The sequence below is a fragment of the Rattus norvegicus genome, chromosome 2 (assembly GCF_021556685.1).
Source record: "Rattus norvegicus strain SHRSP/BbbUtx chromosome 2, alternate assembly SHRSP_T2T, whole genome shotgun sequence".
In the NCBI taxonomy this organism is placed as follows: Eukaryota; Metazoa; Chordata; class Mammalia; order Rodentia; family Muridae; genus Rattus; species Rattus norvegicus.
In genome coordinates, this window is record NC_141535.1 from 113,455,406 (window position 1) to 113,482,039 (window position 26,634).

Below are 26,634 nucleotides of genomic sequence, written 5' to 3' on the forward strand. Positions count from 1 at the left end.
TTTGTCTATTTATATTTTAAAATATTGATGTCCAAAGTATACGACCTGAAATTCTAACTCAGCTGTGGCTGGGTGGGGTGCTAGGATCTGCCACAGCTAGGACCCACATGGAGAGGGAGCTTGCTAACAGGAGTCTTTCATACAGCAGGCAGGCTCTCCTAGGGAATTTTTTTGGCCATGTAGTTCCATTCCCCATGCTACATAATCCTTTGTGAAACATGAAACCACTCTGAAGCTACTCTCTCTCCAACTGAACATGACCTACAGGTCCACTAATTTCCCCAGATACTTTACCGGGCTCCACTCTGACGTGGTCAGTGCTCTCTGGCCTGTCCCAGGTGGTGGACCATTTATCAGAGGAAACAGCTTGTCCCCAACCTCTCCTTTTTTGTCCAGTGGCCTTATCTGCTCTTTGATAACTCCACAGGCCCTGTGCCCTGCCAAGCCTGCGAAGTCCCTTTAATAGTATGTTTTGATAAAGAGCATCATTTTTTTTCATCCTGGTTCTTACCTACATCTCTGTGGAGAGTGGGTGGAGGTGGGATGGCTTGTGCAGTTTCTCTAATTTACTTGGCTGCGGATGAAACGAAGCCAAGTTATTGTGCCCACAACGTCAGGCCACTCAAAGTCCCCAGAGACAGTCATGTGCCTGAGGAGGGGAAGAGTATCACATGTGGTGGGGTTTTCCCCTCAGTTTATGTATAGTTTCCTTTTTGGTATAATTAAAACCGAGCTCATGGGACTGAGGAGACAGCTCGGGTGGTCAATCCCTAACACTTGCCAAGTTGAGGTTAGATGTTACTCTGTAGGCATGGAGAAGTTCAACGACACAAGCAGATACATATTTTAGTTACACGGTGGAGACACAAGGAGGATAGAAAACCAGACGTGCTATCACGGTGAGACATATGAGAGACTACAGGACTCAGGGCTCTGAGCTCTGACAGTGAATGTCAAAATGAAGCCTACGGTGGAGGGGGTTTGGGTGGGTTAAGGACAATGAGCAAGAGGAAGACACTCTGCTTCTGGCCCTGAAAAGACGTAATGGATTCGTATTCTGAAACGATGAGAATGGTGGATTTGACAACATAGTTCTAATAGCAGAAAGTGAGGTACAAGATTGAAAACTAGCACGGAGGGCCACACAGAACCCTGTGGGTGCGAGCTCACGTATGGACATGGCATCCTTCCATCTTCACCCGCCCACTGAGGGAGACTGGCTCTGGTCAGAGCCATGGTCAGAAAGAACTTCCTGTACATCCTGCAGCTCTTTAGTAAGAACCAGAACTGAGACTGGAAACTGTAAGACCCAAAGCCCTTTCTTCTCAGGAGGCCACCTTTGAATCATGGAAGCCAGAAACATTCTCGCTGGAAATGTATTGATTACTTGATGCCAGTTTTCTGATCATTAAAAAAAAAATCTCAGGTGATCAGGATGGCTCAGTAGGTAGACATCTGCCACCACTAGGCTTGATGACCCGAGATTCACCCTTGGGATCCACGTGGTAGAGAGAACCAACTCCTACAAGTTGTCCTCTGACATCTGTACAGACATCATGGCATACTCATGTGCCAAAAGAGACAGGCAGACAGACAGAGAGACAGAGGGATGTTGATTTAAATCCCAAGATACCGAGTATATTTTTCTTAGCATGTTAGCATATGGCCTGGCATTAGACCTGGGCAGACGTATCTGATCTGTAGCACATAGCCATGTGTGGCCAAGTGTAATAATGAATGTGTTCCAGCACAAGACAGAAGGCATGAGGAGGGTTTGCAATTTTTTTGTAACTCAATGATACAGTGCTGAAGCATGAACTTTGCACATGATGACATCGTGACACAATGTCCAAGGTTGGGCATACCTACGTAATAGTGTGTAGCGTGTGCTTCCTCTCAACCTTAAGGGTTTCAGCACCTCCACCTATCCTCAGGTGCACCCCTAAGTAGTGATGGAACTCCTGGAGAGAAGGGACACAGGGAGCATGGTGAGCCCTAATTGAGTGTCTGTCTTTCCAACTGTTTTAGTCAGGGTTCTCTAGAGTCACAGAATGTATGGGTAGTCTCTATACAGTAAAGGAATTTGTTATGATGACTTAGAGTCTGTAGTCCAACTCCCCAACAATGGTCAGCTACAGCTGTGAATGGAAGTCCAAGGATCTAGTAGTTGCTGAGTCCCACAAGGCAAGCAGGCAAAGAAGAGAATCTTCCTTCTTCCATTGTCCTCATGTAGTTCTCCAGCAGAAGGTGTGTACCACCACGCCTGGATCTAGGACTTGTTTTGTTCCAGATGACCTAGAACTCAGAGATCACCTTGCCTTAGTCTCCTGGGATTCATGGCCACTATGCCTCAAGATCTCCATACCAAGATCCAAGTCAGAAACTTGTATCTCCCAGCCTTAAGATCAGGATCACAGATGAGCCTTCCAATTCTGGATCGTAGTTTATTCCAGATATAGTCAAGTTGACAGCCACTACACCAACCTTGCTGGCCTGCTCCCGAAGCCATTCTTTCACGGGGTGCTGATACGGTCTCCTAGGGACTACAGGCTGGTGTGTCATGGCCAAAGAAAGACATAAGGAGTCAAAATATATAGAGAGACATGGAGATATATATATATATATATATATATATATATATATATATATATATATATATATATACATACACACACACACACACACACACACACACACACACACGTTCTGATGAGTTCTAATTTCTTTTTTTGGCACAACAAACCATTTCACTCCTCCAAGGAAAAACAGACTGGGGGTGAACCATGAGTACTGGTGCTTGGTGACCCCATTTCTGTTTTCCTTTACCACACCAGGATGGGGAAAGTATGCTTTTAAGAGAGTAATAAGGAAATGCATGAGTAAACACATCCCTACCCTCAGAGATAGGGCTGACCAGCTCTCCAAAGTAGTGTCCAAATACATAGCTGGAACTTTAGTAAGGATGGCAGCCAGCCAGTATGTGTGGGTCTCTGATGGCTAAAGCATGCTAAGACCCTCGCTGAATGTCAGCCCTTATTATTGCTGTGATGTCTATTGGATAAATGTCATACAAGGGATGCAAACTAGGTTTATTAGTGACTCCAGCTTACGGTCATCATAGTAAGTAAATTCTTGAAGGCTTTTAATGTGATATGCCTGGTGTCAGCTGTGTGATGATGACACAACAGGAAAAACAACAACAGCAACAACAACAACAACCACAAAACTCCACAGTGCTGAGATAGATCATGTGTAAAGGCTTTTGCTCTCAATCTTGATGACCTGAGTTCCATCCCTGCTGGGAGTACAGAATCAGTTCCCACAAATTGACCTCTGACCTCCACACGCATGTGGGTACACTCAGAACATAATTTTCAAGAACTCCACCAAATCATGGTTTACATTATAATATTCACTTTACAGATAACAGTGCTGAGGCTGATATAATAGGTGACTTTTATAGGACTACTTTGGCTCTGCTTGGCTCCTGGGGACGTTGTCCCCAAGCAAGTTGAACAAGACTCACACTCCCAAATCACAAACCTCAGCTACAAACCTAGCAGACAAGGAAGCCTCCCTCCTCTTGAGCTTTGAATGCAGCCACAGCTCTCCCTGAGCTACTGATTAGAAGATCACTGTTGTGGGTCAAAACTTCTGTCACATTGGGTCATGAAAATATCTTCTAAGCTGAGTGTCTTCTATCACCTGTCAGCAGCAAAAAGAAAGGTACTTGGAGTTCATGGCATTCTGCTGTAGAGGTTTGATTGACAGCCTTGGAGGAAGGTTGTCAGTTACTGGTTCAGAGAAGGTATGTGCATCTCAATAGAAATTTGCACATTTCTCGAATGGCTGATGGTGAAACCTGGTTTCCTTCTGGAAACCTTGGGCTCCTTTTACATCTTCCATAGGCCGTGGTAGAGTGGACAGTCCAGTGGTAACGGGGCACACAGACCACCAACTCTGCACTCAGCATGGTAAGAACTGACACTGAACATAGGAAAGACCTCTGAGACAAAGCAAGGGTTTGACATCTGTGAAGAAAAGCAAGAGATCGTCCGTGAAGAAATCCTGAACACTCCAAAGCCAACTAAGCCTACGCTAGAAGTCAGGACACCCAAGGCCTCACTGAGCTGTGCTCCTCAGTACCTCAGGGTCCTTGGACAGGCTATCCCACCTCTCAGTCTGCCCCCGCCACTATAGAATGAAGAGCCCAGATTAGATTGCCTATAGTGGGGGTGAGAATGACCTAAGGAGCAGAGTCCCTTATCTCCCCACATGCAAACTCGAAGCCCCATCTGTGGCATCTGGAGGCCAGGTACAATTAGTCTATGCACCTGAGACGTCTCTGTACAAGCCCTGCCCATCGGCTAACTTATGTGATTCCAAATGCACTTAACCTAGAGCATTCCAAACAGGTGGGAAGTTACAGTTGTGCCAGAGCATTAATCCCCCAGCCCTGGGGAAGCTGGGTATGCCGGGAACCCTGGATTAATCACCTCTATTTATGAGCTGCCTTTTTCTTTTATATGTACCTTCCTCTCCACATCCGCACAAACAATTTACAGACTAATGTAATTTACAGACTAGAGTAAGTCCTAGTAACCCATCTACATCTCGAATTCATTATGGCTAAGCGAATATAATAACGGTTTCATTAACATAGCCATTTTGAAGATTATGACTGTGTATGCAAAGCACTTAATGGAGCCCATACACAGAACTATGGCCAGTAATATTAACACTTATTATTGCTATGACCACTCTAACCTGATGAAGTGAGGGCCCTTCTTAATGAAGACAAGGTAGCCAGGATTCCATATCTGAAGCCCCAAGTCTACCCCTAGCAAAAAAAAAAAAAAAAAAGATTAAAGTGGCAGGCATCCTGTGCACATGTCTGCAGGTAGACCTTGTACAAGGGCAGCGTACTTTCCTCTTTAAAGGTATCAAAGCCAGAAGCATTATCTTTTCTACAGGGATAGTCCCCTTCTAAAAGGCTATGCTTTCAAACATACAAATAGGCTATTTCAAAACCCATGTATGCTAGCAAATGCAGTAATTGTAAGTGTTGTGTGATACTGAGGGAAAATAAAGTGGGTCCCATGGCAGAGTGTTAGGCAAACACACAGATCGGCAAGGCATGGCACTGCCAAATGACCTCGGGATAAATACCTGAGGCAGGAAAGCTAATGATGAAGAGTGAATGCCAAGCCCCAGCCCTCACCTCAGTGGCCTGAACTTTGTACCCTTTGTCTAACCGGCTGCCCACAGCAGCTCAAAGGCTTTGACGGTGCCAGTCTATCCGCTTCAAACATTGGCCTGGTCCTTTTGCCCAGGGACAGCAGCTAAGGGTCACAACCACTCAAGGGAATCAGAGAGCTTCCAGCAAATTCCATTTGCATGATGCAGGAAATGAGAACATCAAAGGAAAAGAAAAAAGAGCAGCGGGCAGAACTTTTTTAAATGGCTGCACACGGGTGGAGAAGAATTAAGGAAGCAACAGTGGGTGGGAAGGCAGGAGACAGATTTCACACTAGCAAGCAGGACATGGCATGTGCATGCCATAGAGACTGATGAAAGGCGACCTTCAGATTGGAGATGGCGGTCTCTGGGTTCTAATGGAAGCAAATACCACAGAGTTAACAGTGGCATTAGCATGGAGAGGAGAAAGCATGAAGAAACTGAATGGGCCCTCCCTCTGCCTTCCTCCTGGTCACAGGCTTCACTGTGCTGTACGGAGAATGTGATTGCTACTATATATCACTGATGCTGACAGTGTTGACTGTTCTGTACAGAAAATGAAATCGCTACAGTGTATTCTCATGCTAAAGGAATTGCTGACGTTATTTGACATGCTGCACTACTAGCTGCTTCCACAGATCTGGCAAAGGTTCGAGTCAAAGTAACTAAACATGAATTCATAACTTAAACAATTAGGGGTGTGTGTGTGTGTGTGTGCGTGTGTGTGTGTGTGTGTGTGTGTGTGTGTGTACTCCTTCAGAGGACACATGGACTATTCAAGTCAAATAGAAAGCCTTTACAGCCACCAGTGGCTAAATCATGCAGCCCTGAGGCTAATGGTTCTTGGCTTTTTAGCACAAAAACTGTATCCTAGTTTGGCACACTTCAGTTAGCAAGAACAGTTAGCAAAAAGCAAATAGCAAAGTTAGTACATTTAAGGACTTCCCCTACTGCATCCTGGGACTGTTGACTTGATCTGTCTTTGCTCCTCCTTGGCAGGCATTGCTGCCTACTGCTGGGTTCCAAGGCTGAAGGTCTAGGGCCTGTTACATGTATGTGCACACGTACGCAAAATCTGTCCCTTAGATCCTGCTTTCTATTTTAGAAGATATTCACTGAAAAATATTGACTGTGTTTGTATATCTTGAGATATTGGTTTTTAATAACCCAGCATATAATTTCACATTTTATCTGTATATGTGTGAATGTGTGTATAGGTATTTATGTGTGTTCAAGTGTACATCTGTGTATACACATAGAGGTCAAAGGACAAACTCCAGTAGCATTCCTCAAGCCTCCATAAATCTTGTTTTTCTTTTGTTTTTGTTTTTTGTTTTTTTTTTTTTTAAAGATAGGGTTTCCCCTAGTCTGGAACTCACCAAACAGCCTAGGCTGGCTGACCAGTGAGTCCCAGGAACCCTTGTGCTCCACCCCACTACTGGTACTATAAGTACAAGTCACCATGTGTTGACGTATTTTTAAGCTATTTTATATGGTTTTTATATCTCTACCTCCCTTCCACCCTAATCCCTTCCAACCCCCCAACATTAGATTGGAGAGAAAGAAGGTTAAAAAAGGAAAGGGAGCAGAGACCTCTATAAGCTACTTTCTTCTGATTGGTGGCTTTGGGTTCCTTAGGGCAAGCCCAATCTTTGTTGTCAGAATATCCAACAATCCGGCAACAGCAAATGCAGCAGTAAATGCAGCAGCAGATCCATCTGATGAACCAGCAGCAGTGGGGAGGAGGGCAGTAGCAGGGGCAGCAGCTGCCACATGCCTTCGTGGGGCTCATTTATACCCTCTTCAAAGTCCCCAAAATTAAACTACCTGCACCTGGCAAAAATTACACCCCTGCTAGAGCACGAGGCAAATCATAATCACCTGCTGTGAAGCTGCCTTTTATCCCACACCTGGGATTAAATAAAAAACATATTCATATAACATAACTGGGTTTTTTAAGCAATCAAAATCCTCACTACAGCCATGTCCAGCATTTGTGGATGTTGGGGATGGGGATGGAAATTGAACTTGGGTCCTCAGGACTACAGGGCCAGCACTATACTAACAGAGTAGTCTCCACAGCCCTAGCCCTTAGATTGTTTAGTAATGTAAGACTTTTTGAAAAGAACCCTGACCTGTGTCTGTCACGTGTGCCAGAAAACCCTGTGGTCACTGTCCACAAGGGCTCCATCCTTCAAAGTGCACAGATGAGCATGTGGCAATACATGCACTTGAAACCACAAAAATGTGTACTTATATTTCCTAGAGCTCAGAGGAGTGTGGGAAGGGAGGGGGCCTGGGAGATGGCTCAGCGGCTAGCATTGCAAAACTGTTCTTGCAGAAGATCCAGGTTTGGTCCCCAGCATCTGCATCAGATGACTCACAATCTGTATTTCTAGTTCCAGGAAATCTGAGGCCTTCTTCTGGCCACCATGAGTACCTGCACATGTGTACATCAATGCATTCAGGCACACACATACATATAAAGTACAAATAAATGACTCTTTTTATAGACGGGAAGAAAGAAAACACTGGGTAAGGGAAGTAGCCATGGTAGATGGAGGTAGGGGCTGTAACAAACACCCACGCCCACATAAATCTCTCACAAGACCCCTAGACTGAGGTTCCCTGGCCCATGCAGCCCCTCCCTGCATGCTGTCCCAAAGTGAAGGAAGTTGAGAAGTCAAGGGACTTTGGGAAGATCCAAGCTGAGACGTGGCTCCACGTGCTGGCGGTCTCACCTGCTCCTCAGATGCGCTGAAGTACAAGATAAGGGCACACCAACTCTCCAGAGGCAGGGGCATGCTGGGGTCAACCTGGTCTACATGGTGGACTCCAGGACAGCCAGAGCTGCGTTGAGAGACACTGTCTTAAAAGGGAAGGGAAAAAGATAGGGAGAGGGGGCCCCTCCTGTTCCTCAAGAGGGCGTGTTGAAGAGGACTTGGAGCAAGAATAGCAAACTGTCACCACCTCAACTCCCTCTCTGTCCTTACTGCCAAAGGTCTTTGCAGCTCAGTCGCCTCGAGAAGGGAGACAGTTCTCATAAGTGCTTAGCAAGAAGTGGGAGACTTCTCTCACTGTTTCTCATGGAAGACATGAAGCAGAGCAAACGGTTTCTATTAAAGACACAAAACCCAGGAAGAAAAGTGTCCAAGTTCTGTTTCAGAAGTGCACTGAGCAGACACTGGGTCAGACACTAGATTCCCAATAGTCCTGACAGTACTGAGTCCCTGAAACCATCAGCAGCTAGTAGCACTTGTGTGTGTCTCTTAACCTTCCTCTGATGCAAATGTTCCTGCATCAACACTCCAAGACGTGCTGCTGGCCAAGACATTCCCTCACCTGTGAAGAGAAACTATAGAACCACGAAGTCTTCCCTACCTTATATATGTGTCCATCCAAAGCCCGAAGCAACCTATACTGTAGGCGCCATTGCCATTCTCCAGATGGGGAACTAAGGCTCAAAAAGCACCAACTTGGGCCAAACGATTAGCTCAGGGAACAGCTAACCCTCAGAGCACTACATACAGCCACTCCACTATTAGACACCACACGGTCTGTTAAGCACAACTAGCTGAGCCCTGCATCCTCCATGATCACTAATCATCGCACAAGCAAACCACAAGAAAAGCTTTGAACTGATTATAAGGTGGAAACTATACTTCTGGTAATGTCAGAAATATTCTCACGGATGGTGATTTCAAGGGAAAAGACTAAGCCTGTAGGCTACTCATGCATTTAGTGAACAAATTATTCCACATGACCTGATTTAGGGATCAATTCTCTATTAGGGTAGCCTATTTCCTTCTCAATTAAAAGTCAGTATAATGGTGCCATGGTTTGGGCATTTATGGGGTTCTCCGTTCCCTACCCAACTTTAATTTGAGACCTGTGAGGTTCAATAACTGATGATGTCAGGCTCTTCCTGATCGATGGTGCTGGCTGTCCCTGAACACGGGCAGTTACTGTCTGTCTGGCCCTGGTTTGGCAGAGAAATCATAAGTCTCTTCTTTGACACAAAGAAAGAGAAGTGCTCCCAGACAAATTGCTTCTCTTCCAGACACATTTGTAAAAATTGCTGGGTTTCTGTGACAGGCGATGGTGAGCGAGATTGCTCAGGTTAGAGCCAGTGGTGGGGAGGTGGGAGGAAGATGCAGCCCGAGGCATCGCACCCTAAAAAGAAAACCCAAAACGTTCGTGGCAAGCCAAGAGCATCAGGAAGATGGTATAAGGGCAAGTTTGCCTGGATTAGCTGCATGTAACCTGAGGCTAGAAAAGTATTTCTTAGTCCAGAAACCTGCTTCTCAGGGGAAACAGCTGGGATGGGGGCACTTGGGCAGCTGGAGTTCAATGTCATGGAAAAAAACGATGTTTCCTATAGGAGCCACACTGTTTCTCTCTGAGGTCCGGTAATTTCTCGTCATATCCCAGACCAAATTACATTTCAAAAGGACTAGCCGCCTGGTGATATGTGCCAGGGAGCTTAGCCCACTGGAAACTTATGAAAGAAACAGATGCCTTATGAATGTATGAAAGCAGGTGGCATCGATCTCGGCAAATGGCCTTTTTTGTAGAAAACACTGTCAAAGCCATGTCTGGGCTCAGTGACACATCACACTAGTGTGGTCCAGTGTGGTCCTTCCTGCGGCTGAGGGTTGGAAGATAATTAACACTAAGCCAGAACTGGATGGAGAGGAGAAGAACCACGAACTCATCCATCAGCCCATCCCACCACCCCAGGGCAGCCCAACAGGGCCCCAGACTGAAGAGCTACAAAATTATTTCATTAAACATTTCCATTCCAGGGCCAGCAAGATGGCTCTCTGAGTAAAGGCCTTTACTGCCTATTTTGTTGTTCTAGAATACAAATCATCTTTAACAATTTCAGAGTTAATGTATTAATTTGGGGGTGGGGCTTTTCCAGATAAGGCTTCTCTATGTAGTCCTGCTGTCTCTGGCTGTCCTGAGCTCACTCTGTTCAGCAGGCTGACCTCAAACTCAGAGATCTGCCTGCCTCTGCTTCCCGAGCTCCGGGATTAAAGGCAGAGTCACCACCACCACCCAGCATGTATTTTAAAAGTGTCAATGCTGACTAAGAACATTGTCTCACGCTGACATGTAGTACAAAATAGAAGAAGTATGTCTAATAAAATTTTGGAAATTCTAGCCTAATTTCAAGTGAAAATTTATTTAACAATTTTTTTTACAAAGTGGTCATCAACTCAGAAACAATTTGAAAAACCATACATTCTAACACATCATAATTTAAATGTATACTAATTTGATATTTAGATGCTAAGGAATGGCAGCAGGGAAATATTTTAAATTTTTTTCTCTGTCGTTAAACCATTGTTTCTATAAAAGCAGAAAAACATTATGTGCACAGTAAACATAATGTAGTTCATAACCATCTTAGGGATTCTACTGCTGTGATAAAACACCATGACCATAAGCAACTTGGGGAGGAACGTGTTTCTCAAGGTTCAGCTCATGGTTATCCATCAGTCATGGGAGGGAGTCAGGGCAGGGACTGTGTAGGCAGGACTGGGTGGAGAGGCCATGGAGGGGCACTGCTTACAGACCTGCTCCCAAGGCTTGCTCAGCCTGATTTCTTATACAACCCCGAACCACCAGCCCAGGAATGACACCACCCACAACGGGCTAAGCCCTCCCTCATCTATTATCAATCAGGAAAAATGCACCATAGTCTTGCCTATGGGCCAATCTGGTGGGGTCACTTTCTCCATTGAGGTCCCTTCTTCCCAAATGACTGCAGTTTGTGTCAAGTTAAGGTAAAGCTAGCCGGCACAATAGCAAATGATGGCCTCTAATCTGAGTCCAGGTGTTTTAGATCACGGTAGTTGACTTTGTGTGATACTTACATATATTGAATGTACAATACACACGTTGTGTTTTCAGAACCAAGGTTGAAATGAAGTCAGACCGTGCAAACCAAGGGAGCATGGCCAGAAACACTCTAGTTTCAATGCACCTTTGATTTTGAATCATTGCACATGCAGAAAACTTTTACTGTTGTCAACTTTCTCATTCCATTTTGCAGCCTGTCCTAATCAGCTTTAGCTGTCACCTTGACATAGCCTAGAGTCAGTGGAGAAGGAATCTCAAATGAGAAATTGTCCAGACTGGATGGGCCTGTGGGCATGTCAATAGGGGACTGTCTTGACAGTCAATTGATGTAGGAAGGCCCTGCCTACTGTGGGGAGCACCATTCCCTAGGCAAATAGCCACTGGTTGTATAAGAAACCTAGTTAAGCATGAGTGAGCCAGCGAGCAGCATTCCTACACGGCTTCTTCTTCAAGCTCCTGCCCTGATTTCTCTCAATGATGGACTGTAACCTATAAGCTGAAATAAACCCATTCCTCCCCTAAGTTGTTTTTAGGCCAATGTTTTATCATATAAGCAGAAAGGAAACTAGAATGCTACCCCATATAGGGCTATGGTACAGTTTAAGAAGCTGTGCAAAAGACTATAAAGATCACCCAAAGAGAGGGCTGCATTTCTCCTGTTCACCTTTTATCTCAACTCTAGCATAGTAGGCAGAGATGTTGCTTTCCACGTGACTTGGGTAAATGAAATGAGTGAATTGGAAAGCTATCAAGACTGATTATTAAAATTTGACTGCAGCCCCAGCTTTGTCATCAAGTGGACATGTAACTTCATTTCTGGAACTCAATTACGTCCTCTCGAACTCAACAACCCTGATGAGCGGTTGACAAGTGTTCAGGTTTGAGCGTTCTTTATAGGTTTCTGTGTTGAAACTCTGGGTCTCCAGCTGGAGGAGCTATTAGAAAGGGTGTAGAACCATTGAGAAAGAAGGCATGGCTGCTGGGCAGAGGTGGTGGCCCACTGATGACAGACAGGTCTTCTTGATGTGGGCCACTGGAGACAGACGGGCCTTTGGATGTTGTACAGAGTATGCTTCCAGCTAAGCTCTCTTCTTCTTGGTCCTCTGAGATAAGAAGAAGCTGCTTCATCCACCATGAAGACCGGGCTTACCCCTCCAGAGGATATAATATGAGGCTATCTCATACTCGACAACATGGGGCCAGCTCTGCATTAAACTCCTCAAGTCAAACAGGTGTCTCAGGGTCAGGAAGTCCCTGTTACTTGCAGGTGATGCCTGTAGCACACGCTAGCGTGCCTGGTTTAGTAGGTGTGTAACAGTGGGTGCTGCACAACGTGGGGGAGTTAGGACGTCAGCATTTATTTAGGAAAATGCTGAGTTAGTCGGTAAGTAGGTAGGGAAATTGGCCAAAGCAAGCTAAGCTGCATGCTAGTGGGAAGTCTCTCCCTGCAAGGAACGGGCATTCAAGGCTGAATGACCACCCGTTTTGATCCTTTTCAGCAAAAGATCGTCTGTGAGAGTGTCTGTGCACCTAATGGTTTTCTTTGATGAGGTGTAGAAAGAAATTAAGCTTTTGTTTCTTATTTTTTATTTTTTTTTATTTTTTTTTTTCGGAGCTGAGGACCGAACCCAGGGCCTTGCGCTTGCTAGGCAAGCCCTCTACCACTGAGCTAAATCCCCAACCCCTTATTTTTTATTTTTGATGGCTTTATTCGTGTATATAATATATCGAAACCGTAATCATCTCCCAACCCCCTCTTTTTGTTTCTCCACATCGACTGACTGCCTTCCTCTCATCTGGTTCCCTTCTGCTTCCACATGATGTGTATACACGTGCGTGTGTCTACCCAAGTTTAATTAGGGTTGCCAGATGAACACGGAGAGGGGACTATTCAACGAAGCATGGACAACCTCTCAGTGGTTATACCACTGAAGAAAGGCATTCAGCTCCTCTAGAATCCACTAGCTCCCAATAGCCCCTAGGGAGGTGTGAGGCCTCATTAGCCCCTCACCCGTCCATGATAGGCGTTAACAGGCCCAACTCATACAGGAAGCCACAGCTGCTGTGTGCTTGTGACTGCAATGGTCATGTCAAATCCAGAAGACTGTCTCATAGCACTCTTGTCGTCCAGAGTCCAATCAATGCTGACCATATGTGTACGGGTACAGGGCTATCTACTGGAGCATCAGCAACGTACTAGAGGCTTCACCTATAAAAAACTGACTCCTCCTGGTCTTCTGGCAGCCATCAACTGCCAATAGCTCTCACTTAGAGTTGGGGTGTCATAACCAGCCCGGTGGTGGAACGGTAACTGGCTTGATCTTGTGCAGAGCTTGTACAAGCAGCATCTGCTGCTTAGCTGTGGATGTGATGACCCTGTCCTGTCCAGAAGATGGCTTCCTTATTCTGGTTCTTACATTCTTTCATGATATTCTCTGATCCAATTCGGGCTGTGTGCAATTTCCTTTATTGATAACTATGTCTTTATCTGTGCGCTTTTGTCTTCCCCTTAGCTATAGTGCAGCATCTCCACAGCCAGCTTGAGTATCACTCTCAAGGGAAGAGCATCTCCTGTAATGTGTAAAACCAAAAGAAAGATGTCACTGTGCAGTCTACCCACCGTCATTGGTTGGGTCAGCCCAAGTTAGGCCTGCACTCAGGGCTTCTCCCACGTAAAGAATATAATAGAAAGAATATAATAGAAATGTGCAACAAATGAGGATTTTTCTAAATATAGTTCACTTCTCAGTCGTTGAGGAAAATTTGTTCCCGTTGCCTTCCCAAGTACAATGGTCAAAAAGGTTTTGAAAGCCAGACAAGGTAATGCGTTCCTATAATCCCAGCACTTGGGAGGAAGAGGCAGTGGGACTATCATTAGATAGAGGATAGCCTGATCTACATAGTGAGTCAAAGCCCAGCCAGGGCTACTAGCCTGGTTAGTTTTATCAATTCTATCTAGCTGAGAGTCACCTGGGAAGAGAGAGTTGATTGTCCAGTCCAGACAGTCCTGAGGAGATTTATTGGTTATTATAAGGAGGGCAGCTCACTGTAGGCAGTGCTAACCGGTCAAGTGGTCCTGGGATGTACAAGAAAGCTGACTCAGCAAGAGCCAGAGACAACAAGCCAGTGAGTAGTGCTCTCTGTGGCTCCTGCCCTATAACGTTCCTGCCAGGAGTCCTTTCCTGACTTCTTTTAAAAATAGATCGTGACCTGAAAGGGTAAGTCTTTCCTTTCCTTGTTGCTTCTGGTCATCATGGCAACAGAAACCAAAGTAGAATTGCTGCACAGTGAGGCTCCTCTCTCAAAAGATCCAAAGAAACAAACAACCAATGCTTCTTAGGAGACGAGATTGGAAATGGCTAGAATGGCTTGGAATTGTGTCACACACACACTGTCCACATAACAGTATCTTAGTCAGTGATAGCCACTTACATGATTTAGTCCCATAAGACCCTCATGGAGCTCAAAAGTCGCTACTGACTAGGCCAGGAAGCTGCTGCAACCCTGTAATGTCTACCATTCAGCCTGTCTGTGGTGACATAGATACAGACCCACTGCTCTGCCCACAGTATAAATGCATAATGCACACAGCTGTGTGCAGGACATGATATGTGATAAGGATAATAAATGCCTCCATTACCGGCTTTTGTTTCATGATGCACTCTTTATCAGCATATTAAATATCACTTATAAAAGGAAAAGTTTACAGCAAAGCAGTATGCCACATTGCACCAGCAATGCATATAGCAACATTCATTGTGTCTCTTCCTTCTAGCGTTTTTCTCCTGTATTTCAGAGTAATAAGCTATATGATACATATTTATTTAGGTGTATGTATCTGCATGGCATATATAGGTTCATAGCCTAGGTATATTGCAAGCTATTCCAACTAGGTTTGTACAAGCACACCACAGTCTTCTCATAGCAAGGACGTTACCTAATAGCTCATTTCACAGACCATGTCCCCATCATTCAGTGATGTGTGGCTATACATAAATTTCTGAGTATTGGTGCCAATGGGGCAGAGATTACTGATATCTTCTTAACAGTGTCAGGCACCAAGATGTTAGCTTATCTCCAGAAGCCCACCACTTGTTTTCTTTGTCCCTTGTAGGTGTGTGCTATGCAGAGTTTGGAGTTCGAGTCCCCAAGACCACAGGATCTGCCTACACCTACAGCTATGTCACTGTTGGGGAGTTCGTGGCCTTTTTCATTGGCTGGAACTTGATCCTGGAGTACCTGATAGGCACTGCAGCTGGTGCCAGTGCCCTGAGCAGTATGTTTGACTCCCTGGCAAACCACACCATCAGCCGCTGGATGGTGGACACCGTGGGAACCCTCAACGGCCTGGGTGAGATCACATGGTCCTTTCCCCCTAACATGCAAATTCATGAGCCAGATGGCTAGATTCTCCTTTAAGAATGCAGTCTGGAGGCCAGAGTGATGGCTCAGTGGGTAAAGTATTTGCTGGGTAAGCATGAGGACCTGAGTTTGGTATTCCCAGAACACACATACATGCATGCACACATACCTACATATGCACGTCCACATGTGTGCGTGCACACACACACACACACACACACATCAATTTGGAAAAAATGTGTCAAGAATGTCAAATGCTTCCTTTTGTTTTTACAAAGCAATTCTTCACTCTAAAGTAAATTATTCTAATTTTCATTATTACATCATACAAAAAGATGTTCATCCCTGTCTTATTTTTTATGGGGTGCACACTCCTTTTCTGAGATTCTTGGAACCAGTAGGTTTTAGACCTGGAGGTTTGTTCAGACTTTGAAATATAAATGATAAGATATTGGGATTGGCATGTGACAGCCAGGTCTGACATAAAACTCATTAGTTCTTCATGTACCTCTCAGACACAGAGCCTGAAGATATTATTCGATACATTGTATAAAGTTCCATTGTGTGTGTGAATTTGATCACTTGTGGCACTGTGGTGGCCACTCATAACGTTTCAGATTCCAGAGCATCTCAAACTTTGGAATTTTAGATTATGGGTGCTCAACTGTAATTTTTAAAAATTCTTCAGTGGGACAAATGACCATGTGAATTGTGGATGCATATTGTGTGACTGGCAACTAAAAAGATGAAAAAATAGATTAATTTATAATGTAATGTCACATAGCAATGGACATGGGCTGTACCGCACATGCATCCTGCCAATAACTGTAAAAATAAAATCAATGCAACCTAAGAAACTGTAGAAACTTCACCGTGATTTTCCTTGTAATTTTTTTATAAATTATATTTTAATAAATGAATGTTTTCTTTTCCAAATAAACAATTTTAAGGAACAAAATGGATTCCGGTTCAACCAACTTCCGCAGGGCATCCTATTACTGAGCAAGGGCTGAGTGGTCAAAGGTCATCTAACAAGTACCAGGAGACAGACCAGCTGTGACTTGCCACCGCTTCCGTCCTGATACCTGATACATCCTTCCATATCCACAGGATTCATACTGATAGTTGAAGCTTTGCAGTCTTGCCTCAGAATTTCCCAAGACAGTTAGGGATGGAGTTCAGCAGTACAGTGCTTATGTGGTCATTTGAGACCTTGAGAGGAGAGAGAGAGAGAGAGAGAGAGAGAGAGAGAGAGAGAGAGAGAGAGAGAGAGAACAAAAATAAATCAAAGGCTCTCTTAAATCATTTGACTTCAGTGCACTTACCTCAAAAACTAATTAACAAAAATGCTGGCCAAGGCTGAAGAGATGGCTCAGTGGTTAAGAACACTTGCTGTTTTTCCAGAGGACCTGAGTTTAGTTCCCAGTATCTATGTTTGGTGGCTCACAACCTCCTATAACTCAATTTCAGGGCATCCAAGGGCTATGTGCACACACAGATGCACACACACACACACACACACACACACACAGAGAGAGAGAGAGAGAGACAGAGACAGAGAGAGAGAGACAGACACAGACACAGAGAGAGACACAGAGAGAGAGACAGAGACAGAGAGAGACAGAGAGACAGAGACAGACAGACACAGAGACACAGAGAATCACAAATAACAAAAATAAGTCTTTTCTTTAAATTGCTGCTCACCCCAATGCCACAGTGACAAGTATAAGGATCATGGCTGCATTCAGAATTCATACCATTTTAATTCTGAAATGATCCCAAATCAGTCATCCATCCCACTCACTTTGCAGATGAGGCACTGTGCCCAAGGCCTCACGGTGGGCTGCCTGCAAAAGTGCAGCAGGAATCCAGGCTCCCTGGCTGCTGAGGCAATGCGTCTTCCTCTCTGTAGAGGGCAGGAGTCCACTGGGCAATGGATGGTCTGAGCCACCAGGACCCAAGCATCAGCAGGACCCGGGCCCCTGGCATTTTCTCTCTGCAACCCCACACTGCAAACGAGAAACCACCAGAATGGCTTTCAAATACGCACATTTTAATACGTGCTAATAAAGCAGAGATTGTGGGAATGAGATAGAAATCATACAGATCACAAAGCTTACAATAATGAAGGCAAAGGAGTTTTCAAATACGTTAGACCTATCTATGTGTTTCAAATGTCCCAAGATGCTCCTGACTACATGCGCTTCCCATGCCTACACGGGTACACTGTGACTGTTACGTGTCCTGAATTTTGATCTACGGCACGACTCGAGGCCATCTTAGCTGTGTCCCAAACTTCCTCATTTGCAGATAAACATTTATATCTGCTTATGGACCATGACAATGGCGTGTTGTGTGTACAGAGAGAGAAAGACAGACAGGCAGCCTTCACCGCTCTTTCTGACAGACTAATCACCACTCTAAGGGTTGTAACCACCCAGGTTCGAAGAGGCAGAATGAGTCTACGGGGCACCTTCTCCTCCTTAGACAATATTAACCATGTCTTCCTCCTCTAGGGAAAGGGGAGGAATCATACCCAGACCTTCTGGCTCTGGTGATTGCGGTCATTGTGACCATCATTGTGGCTCTGGGTGTGAAGAACTCCGTGGGCTTCAACAACGTCCTCAATGTGCTGAACCTGGCAGTGTGGGTGTTCATCATGATCGCAGGCCTCTTCTTCGTCAATGGCAAATACTGGGCTGAAGGCCAGTTCCTGCCCCACGGCTGGTCAGGGGTGAGTTTGTTCTCAGAGGGTGGGGTGCCCTGCATGCTGGAAATAGTTTAAGACACATTTTAAAGGGAGCATGTTCCTCTAATTGGCATGCTCTGAAGAAGGGTTTTGACTTTGAACTGTTTATTGGCCATTTCGCTGAGATCCCAGTCCACACAGGTAGCGGTGACAGCTCTGAAGTGGTCCTCTCTCTCGACCGCCTACCTCCACGCTAAGTACTGTGTGCACCGTCTCATCGCAATGATCTTGGGTGGGAAATCCTCACGAGTGGGATGAAAGGATGAAAACACTGGCACCCAGAGAGAGACAGTGACTCCCTGTTAAGCACAGCATGTGGCAGAATCAGAACCCAAAGCCAGGAGTACTGGTTCCAAAGACTGCGGAACAGCTCAGTTCTGCTAAGAGAAGCAGCCATGCACAGAAAGAGAGAAATCGGTAAAGAAAGCCAGAAGACTGCGTAGATAGGAAAGGGTTGCGTTTGTCTCAGGGGGAAATCATTTATAATCAGACTCCAATATCCAAAGCTGGGAAGAGAGTCCCACTGGGGCCTAAGAGCACTGGAGGAGTTTCAACAGAATGACAGCTCGAAGTCCTGAGAGGCACATAGTCTAGCTAGTGTAGTCAGGGTGAGGCAAGAGGACGAGGTGGACATAAAGGACACCTTAGACCTCCTCCCCAGTACCTCTAAGTCTCTCCTCACTTCTTCCTACAGTGGAACTGAAAAATATTTATTTCGTGCATTTATTGGTAAAAATCATAAGACTCTGTTTGACAGTGGAACATAAATGAGAAATTTTCCAGATGGAGGGATCATAGACGTTCCAGGTCCTGTCCCTTCATTTCACATGTGAGTGACTACCCAGAGGCCCAGAGAGGTGGGTCAGTCTGTTTTTTGGTAAAGTGCAGGACTCTACTCAATTTGCTTTTGTAGCTTTGCTTAGACTGGTTTTCCTCCAAGATGTCCAGGGATCAGAAATCACTCTTGGAGAACACTCAAAATAACTTCTGTTTATTCCAAGCCATGTCCTGCTACTCGGTGCAGAGAAATAAGCAAGTCATTTAAGCCAAAACTGAGTCTGCTGCTTTTCTGTAGAAATTCCACAGAACCACAAAGCGCATCTCTCCTCTCACAGAGGACAAAGACTCACTGTTGGATCCCGAGTCTACATTTTCTTATCATACAAATTGTACTTTTCCTATCACACAAGAGAAACAGCAGATTATAAGAGAGGAAAGGAGGAGGGCTCCTCAGACCCCAACTGCACTCACATGTAACTCTTGAAAGCGGCCTCACGTGTTTCTCAAGGCTGTGAGGGGTGACCGGCTGGAAGACTTACTGGAAGGCACTGGGCACCAGTTCACATCTGTGCCCTTAGCTCTTCTGTCAAGGAAAGAGACAAACTTGTACCAAATGCTCACAGAAAAGGACACCCTCTTGGCTGCTTCTGTGTAGTATTGTGAGAGTACTGACTACCGTTCTAGATGCCTGCCCCATCTTTGTTGCTCTGCCCTTATAACCAAACATTAAACAGGTGATGTTTTATCCCCACCATGCACTTGGACAGCACAAGGCTCAGTGCCACCGGTAACCTGACCCTACTTCACTTAGTTGGTCAGCGCAGGGTCTGAAGTCCCTGACCAGGGCCAGCAACTAATCTTACATATTTTCTTTAAGCTTCAGAAAGAATTAGAATATTGAAGGTTTTTTTTTGTGTGTGTATGGATATTTTGCCTGCGTGTATGTCTGTCTGTGCACCAGTGTATGTCTGTCTGTGCACCAAGTGCATGCAGTACCTGCAGAGGTCAGAAGAGAGAGCAAAGCCCCCGGGGTTGGATTTGCAGATGGTTGTTACCCACGATGTGGGGGCTGGGAATGAAGGCCCCATCCTATGGAAGGGCAGCTGCTGCTCTTAACTGCAGAGCCACTCTCCGGCCTCTGAAATGGAATATTGGACCTGAAAGAAACAGTTAAGAGATATCAAGTTCTGTCTTCACTCAGGCTTTAGACATATGGTAGCTCAGCCCCACTGAGAGGACCAGAAGGAGTGAGGGGCTCTGTACGATCCCCCATTCCTAGCCGCGAAGAACCTGGATGCATCGTTTAACATTTTCTTTCCTCTGGTGCTCTGTTCTGCGGTCTTTGTTCTCTTTGGGGGGTGTCTTCTTCCTGCTTCAGGGATTCTATGCCTTTTCTAGTCAAGAGGCCACTGCTTCAAGGGGTCATCAGACCTACCTTTGGGGGCCTCAATTTATGCACCCTAGGTTCTCACTTGCTTCTACAGAAAGAAAAGGTCTAAATGTAGGCATAAAGAAGGGTGACTTTCCTACCATTTAGTGTTTTCTTTGTGACAAACTCTTTCTAATATGTATTTATTTATTCTTCACAAGCCCAATCATCTCCACTTCTGCACCAAGATAACTGACATTTAAATTACCCAGGATGACAGTCCTGGTAAGCACGAGAGTTGGAATTTCATTCCAGTGCTGAGCGACCGGAAGTCCAGCTGGTTCATACCCCATCTCCTGGTTCAACCCCCTGAGACCATCTAGCTTTGTTTAAATCTCTGGACGCTGAACTCACCTTGTCATTGGCCACCAAAAGAGCCTGGTTAGGAGCTTGGGTTTGTTTGTTTGTTTGTTTGTTTGTTTGTTTTTTGTTTTTTACTGCATATTCATTCTCCCTAGACGAAAAAAATGTATGCCCCTGTGCTGGGACAAAAAAAATTTTTTTTTATCTAAGTACAGTGGGCACGTGTGAGATGTTGACTCATCTCCCTGTTCCCTGCCTGGCCTTGGATTTCTGCTTCAAACATGTCTTTCCCTAGTGAAGCAACCTGGCCTCGCTCTGCCTCAGCCTTGCTTACAAATCATTTCTCTTGTCCAGCAAGGCCACCGTGAATCTAAGTCACATATTGTAAAATCCCAACCCCTTCTCGGGATTCCATCATCTGCCACAGTGGTAAAGGCATCTCCCACTCTTACCTGACAAAGGTCAACAGAGCTGTGTTTCCTTACTTGGCAGCTACATGAATGTCTGTGCTGCTCAGAGAAACCGAACCCTGCCGTTCAGTTCCAGATGTGTTGGGGTGCACTGTGCTTTAGGGACCAGGGGGTGAGGAAATGAGGTAGGATCCTGAGGACACCATTACAGTGAGTTAAGCACAACTCACCAGGGCCACGAAAGGGTTAATGGACAACCAGTCCTCTGGCAATGGGGCCCCCACAATTCTCTTCCAGCCACCTCCTTCCAAAGAAAATAGCTTAAGGACTGGTTTACTCACTTAAAGGTTCTGGGTCAAACGCTTCTTTGGTCTTGAGGAGCTCAAGAACAACAAACATTTCCCCCATATCAAGTGACTCTGGCCCTCGGTCGCTCCCCTGCTTCCATCCACAGTTTCTCAGCCCCTGGACACTGTTGGCTGTGCACGCCCTTCGTGTTATTTGTTCTTGATGCTATCTTATGGTTTTTCTTTAACCAAATAAGATACTTTACCAGCACAAATAGCTCCCAGGAAAATAGTCCATAGTAAGAATTTGTGAGGAATTCCGAAGGCCTCCAAAGGAAAGGTATTGTTTTTCATGGTCTCCTTGTCTGAATCCATTTGTTGGAACCTATTAACACATTCCACTGTCACTGTGGACAAGCTGCTAATAGAGCTGGGGCATGAGGCTGGTTGAAAATGCTGTTAACATTGTCGTTCTGTCTTGTCACCTTGGCAGTAAATTAGATAAAGGCGCCAAATTATTGTCTAGCGTCTTGAAGCTTCTCAAGACAATATGGGAAGCCCACCTCATCCTAATCCCTCACAAATATCACCAAAGCCCAGAGCAGCCATTAGGGACCCTGCACACTGAGTAGCAAGCCCTCACGACAATGTCTTTGACAACCACGTGAGATGTGATGCTTCTCTGCAGAGCTGTTGGCAGGGTGAGCCTGTTCTGAATTGTGTGTGTAAGCATCGCTCTGGCTTAGCACACACAGGTTTTTCCACACATTACAGGTATTCTGACCATCAATGCTGATGGCCTTCTGACATCTAGAGAGAGTGAGGGAGAATGCGGCTGTAGTGATCATGCCTTTGTTTGTACTTACCTTTGTTAGAGAGGCAGAGAGAGGAAGAGAGAGACAGAGATAGAGAGGAAAGAAATAATCTAATCAAGTAGTGGGGCACAATGGTGCTCACCCAGAATCCCAGCAGCCCAGAGACACAGGTAAGCGGCTCCTGACTTGGAGAGCATCCAAGATCATGAACGGAAACCTTTTCTCAAAATGAAGTGGAAAACTAACTCAACTAAAACAGAATGAACTTTCTGCTGATTTTGTTTATTTCATCCATCTTATTAGGCTGGAGTCAGTTTAACCTTGTGTGTTAGATCTCAAGTTTATAGACAGTAATGGTTGCCTCAACCACCCCCAGATGCCCTCAAATGCTCTGGGTTTGATTGATCTGGTCCTTCTTCAACTAACATAGCTTTCCAATTCTACATATGTAAGCTCAGACAAATCTTCATCCTCTTTACAAGTGTATTTCCCTTCTTCCCAGCTCGATCACAGTTTTCTAGCATTTAATCATTATCAATAACTGTCATCCATTCCTTCATTCATTTGGAGAACAGAAGCACTTGTGTTTTGTAAATAATATAGATGCCTATTAATATTTTTCAGTTTATTTCTACAGTCTATGTTACATTTGCGCCCCTGCAGTGTCCCCAGGACTTCAAGCCCATGAGGCCAATCTCGGAGTACTTTCTTCTCCTTGCCAAACTCAGTGTTTGGCACACGGTAGCACTTAACATAAAGTGTGTCATATTCCAAATGGAGGAGGAACTCCGAACTGTGCCCCTGGGCTTCATTTACCCTAGAACAATTCACAGAACTAATAATAGTACTTACAATAAAAGCTAATTCATATTGAGTTCATACCACATTCTGTGTTGTAATTTATCTCATTTAATCATTTAACCCTGTTAGTTATTACCCTCTCCATTTTAGTAATGAAGACCATGATCTCCAACAAATTAGAAACATATCTTAGGTCATCCAGCTAGTTTACAACACAATGAAGGTCTCTCAGTCTATAAAGACTACACTCCTAGGAGGCTTAGACACACCTGCATGCATGACTCTGGGATTCCCTTTGGAGCACACAATGCTTTCAAAGTGATGGAAGAAAATGATCCTCTATCCATTCTCCTGCTTTTCAGAGCAGACTCTCAGGCTCCCTGTAACTCCTCGTGTAGCATGGCTGCCACCCCCTCACCTTCTCAGAAGGATTTGCCTCAGTCTATCTCATGGTGCCAGGTCATTGTAAATTTATGAGAGGTGTGTGTGTGTGTGTGTGTGTGTGTGTGTGTGTGTGTATGTGTGTGTGTGTGTCTGTGTGTGTGTGCATGCATGTGCGCGTGCGTGTATATGTGAACGGAGGAGGAGGAAGAGGAGGAAAGGGGGAAAAGAAGAAGAAGAAGAAGAAGAAGAAGAAGAAGAAGAAGAAGAAGAAGAAGAGGAAGAAGAGGAAGAAGAGGAAGAAGAGGAAGAAGAGGAAGAAGAAGAAGAAATTTGTTTAAAAAGAAAACTAAGACCTACCTTAAAGCATGGCTTCAATATGATTAAGACAGCCTCGTGAGCCTGCAATCCCAGCATGTGTTCATCCTTGAAAATCAGCGCTGTTCCCCAGAGAAGTGAAAATAAACAAACGTCCACTATGGCGGACCTGCCTGCTTGTATGATGCAGTAAAATATGCTTCCTTTCTTCTTCTGGCAGCTGACAGCAACTTTCCATGTCCTGATACAAAGGCTTTGCTGGAGGAAGAATAGGTCTCTTCTCTCCCAGGGAGGGCCCATGCCCACTTGATCCACCGGAGCGAGCAGCTCTTCATTTCTCTGGGCTCTAGTTCCCTTTAAACATGGTGAAGCAAAGTGCATGACCTCCCACATTAGAGTGAAATTTCAAATGAAGAACCTAATTATGCAGAAATCATAAAGAAATTCTACTGAGATGAACTAATACATATTCTTAGATGGTGTCATAATGGCAGTACACTTCTTTGTTAGTACCTATATCTAAAAGCTCCCGTAATGTAGGCCAGCATAGACAATTTTTCCCTATCTCTGCCAAAGTCCCATGATGTGAAAATACCTGATTCTATTGATGACAAAAGTTATAGTACACCCATAATCAAAAGAAACCCCAGAATTTAATTAAAGACTAGTGAAAATTAAAATGTGATTCTTTTCTAGAAAAATCCATAAATTTCCCATAACACCATCAACCCTCAATCAGAAATCCTAGGTTAGGAGTCTAGAACATGGCCTAACCAGTTGGGGGTCCTCCATATAAAACGGCCCCTATTCACAGATGGGCGGAGGTTACTCTGGTCAGCTTGAGAAAGGTTATCAATTTTGAGACATTTTACTAGCTCTATCTAGTATTTTTGTCTGTGCATATGAAGAAGTCAATGGGGAAGGTGAAAGATGAACACGTTATTCCCTTACAAACCATGAGTGGGAAGGGAGGAAAGTGGTCCCCATGCTCTGTCCTCCTGGACCCCTGTCCCAGGTCAGAGTTTGTGTCTTCATCCAGAACACACCAGATTATCGCCCCCTACAAAGCATCTCAACTGTTTGAAGAGGCATATTTTCATTGTCACTTGACAGGGAGACTATCAAGGTTAGGAAAGAACACTTAAAAGAGAGTCAGTCACATGGTCCCCGATGGAAGGATTTCAATGACATTGTGACTGAAGGTCCAGCCACTCTTGGAGGTCACCTCAATCCTGCAGACAGACGTCAGCAAACGTTATTTGGTGATTGGCATCCGCCCACCTTTGTCCAGTTACCTACCTCATACCAGACTAGGTCATTCAAACCCCAAAAGGAACAGAAAGCCGGTCTCTACCCCATCTTCCTCTCAAAGGCACTAGAAATCTAAACCTTGCAGTGTAGAAGTTACAGCAGAGATGACATCTCTCTGAATTGGGCCAGAATAATACTTTGCTCAGAAGTATACGCATCCCACCCACAGAAGGCCAGCAGCTCACGTCCAATGTATTCATGGCGGTCGAAAGTACTTTTGCACATTTCCAAAAATTCCTTACAACGATTTACAACATGGTTGAGCATTGCTAGGTGAAAACTAAGGATAAAGCACAAAATACACAGGTAGCACAATGGAAGGGGGCAGTTCAGTGGTCAAAAACCTCACTAGCATGCATGAGGCCCTGTGTTCTATGACCCCAAAAAAACACACTGATTATTTTTCCAAAAAAAAAAATGTTGGCTAGTCCAATTTTTATTTGGCCATAAAATTCTCATGTGTATATAATAGGTGAGGAAACTTCCCAGAGTTATACAGTAGAGTGAAACAGAGCGTGGGTGCTGATCCCTAGCTCTTCCCCATGCCCTGAGCTACTCAAGAGTGTCTGCCGAGCATCGGGCAACTGTGGGCACCACGTTTAAGCCATGGTTTGTCCCTCATCTTCTGAGCCTAACAGATGACATCATCTTTACAGGTGCTGCAGGGAGCAGCCACGTGCTTCTATGCTTTCATTGGCTTTGACATCATTGCCACCACTGGCGAGGAAGCCAAGAACCCCAACACATCCATCCCGTATGCCATCACTGCATCCCTGGTCATCTGCCTGACAGCGTATGTGTCTGTAAGTACCAACTGCCAGTAGGACCTTCTTCATGGCTCTTTATGTTCTATCGTAAAACATGGCTCTGGGGCTAAGGAGATCACCGTGCAAGCACAAAAATATGAGGTCAATCCTGACAGCACACAGGAAAAACCAAAGCCAGGCATGGTTGTATGTGCTTGTAATCCCAGCTCTGGGGAGGCAGACAGACAGATCCCTGGGGCTCAGTGGACAGTCAGCTTCCCTTCTTAGCAAGTTCCACACCAGTGAGCAGTGAGATACCCTATCTCAGAGAGAGGGAGGGGAGAGGGAGGGGGGAAGATAGACAGCACCTGAGGAATACGTAATCATCCTAGACACAATGCTGTACACACACCTGCACACACAGGCATACACACCCACACAACAGCAACAAATGTGGTTGTACAAGTTTGACTCTTCCTGTCTCAGTACATAGACTTCTCAGTCCTCGTTGGTTGGTGCTTGCATGGGTTTTTCTCTTTGTCCCCCTGTAGTTCTACCTATTGGAGACAAGTAAAAAAAAAACACCTCAGGATCTCAAAATGGAGGGGAAGAAAAAACCCAAAGCCCTCTCCTCAGCCTGTGCCTCTCAAGTCTCTTCCCTGTGCCTAGGGATAGTGTGCAAGGGTTGGGCTCTTGTCCAAGGGGCTCGGGTCATAGGCTGGCAGTAACGGGTGGTGTGCAAGCAGAAGCATTGTGACCTCTGTGCAGAGATTTCAATGCTCTTCTGTCTTCTGGGAGCTTCCCGGCAGTGAAGAGGCAAGGCTCCCACAGACCGG

General features: G+C 45.1%; 1 protein-coding gene and 1 long non-coding RNA gene across 2 annotated transcripts in view; one reads left to right on the forward strand and one right to left on the reverse strand.

Moving 5' to 3' along the window:
* Window positions 1-26,634, forward strand: part of Slc7a14 (solute carrier family 7, member 14) — a 105,861-nt gene that overhangs the window by 59,838 nt on the left and 19,389 nt on the right. The window contains 3 exon segments of the mRNA NM_001438269.1: window positions 15,221-15,457; window positions 17,985-18,202; window positions 25,709-25,855. Of these exon segments, the coding sequence (NP_001425198.1) occupies window positions 15,221-15,457; window positions 17,985-18,202; window positions 25,709-25,855 (602 nt within the window).
* Window positions 1,769-8,122, reverse strand: LOC147996202 (uncharacterized). Its single transcript, XR_015671508.1, has 3 exons — window positions 7,980-8,122; window positions 3,557-3,705; window positions 1,769-2,550 (listed from the first exon to the last, which is right to left on the reverse strand). It is a non-coding gene; the product is annotated as an uncharacterized LOC147996202 (long non-coding RNA).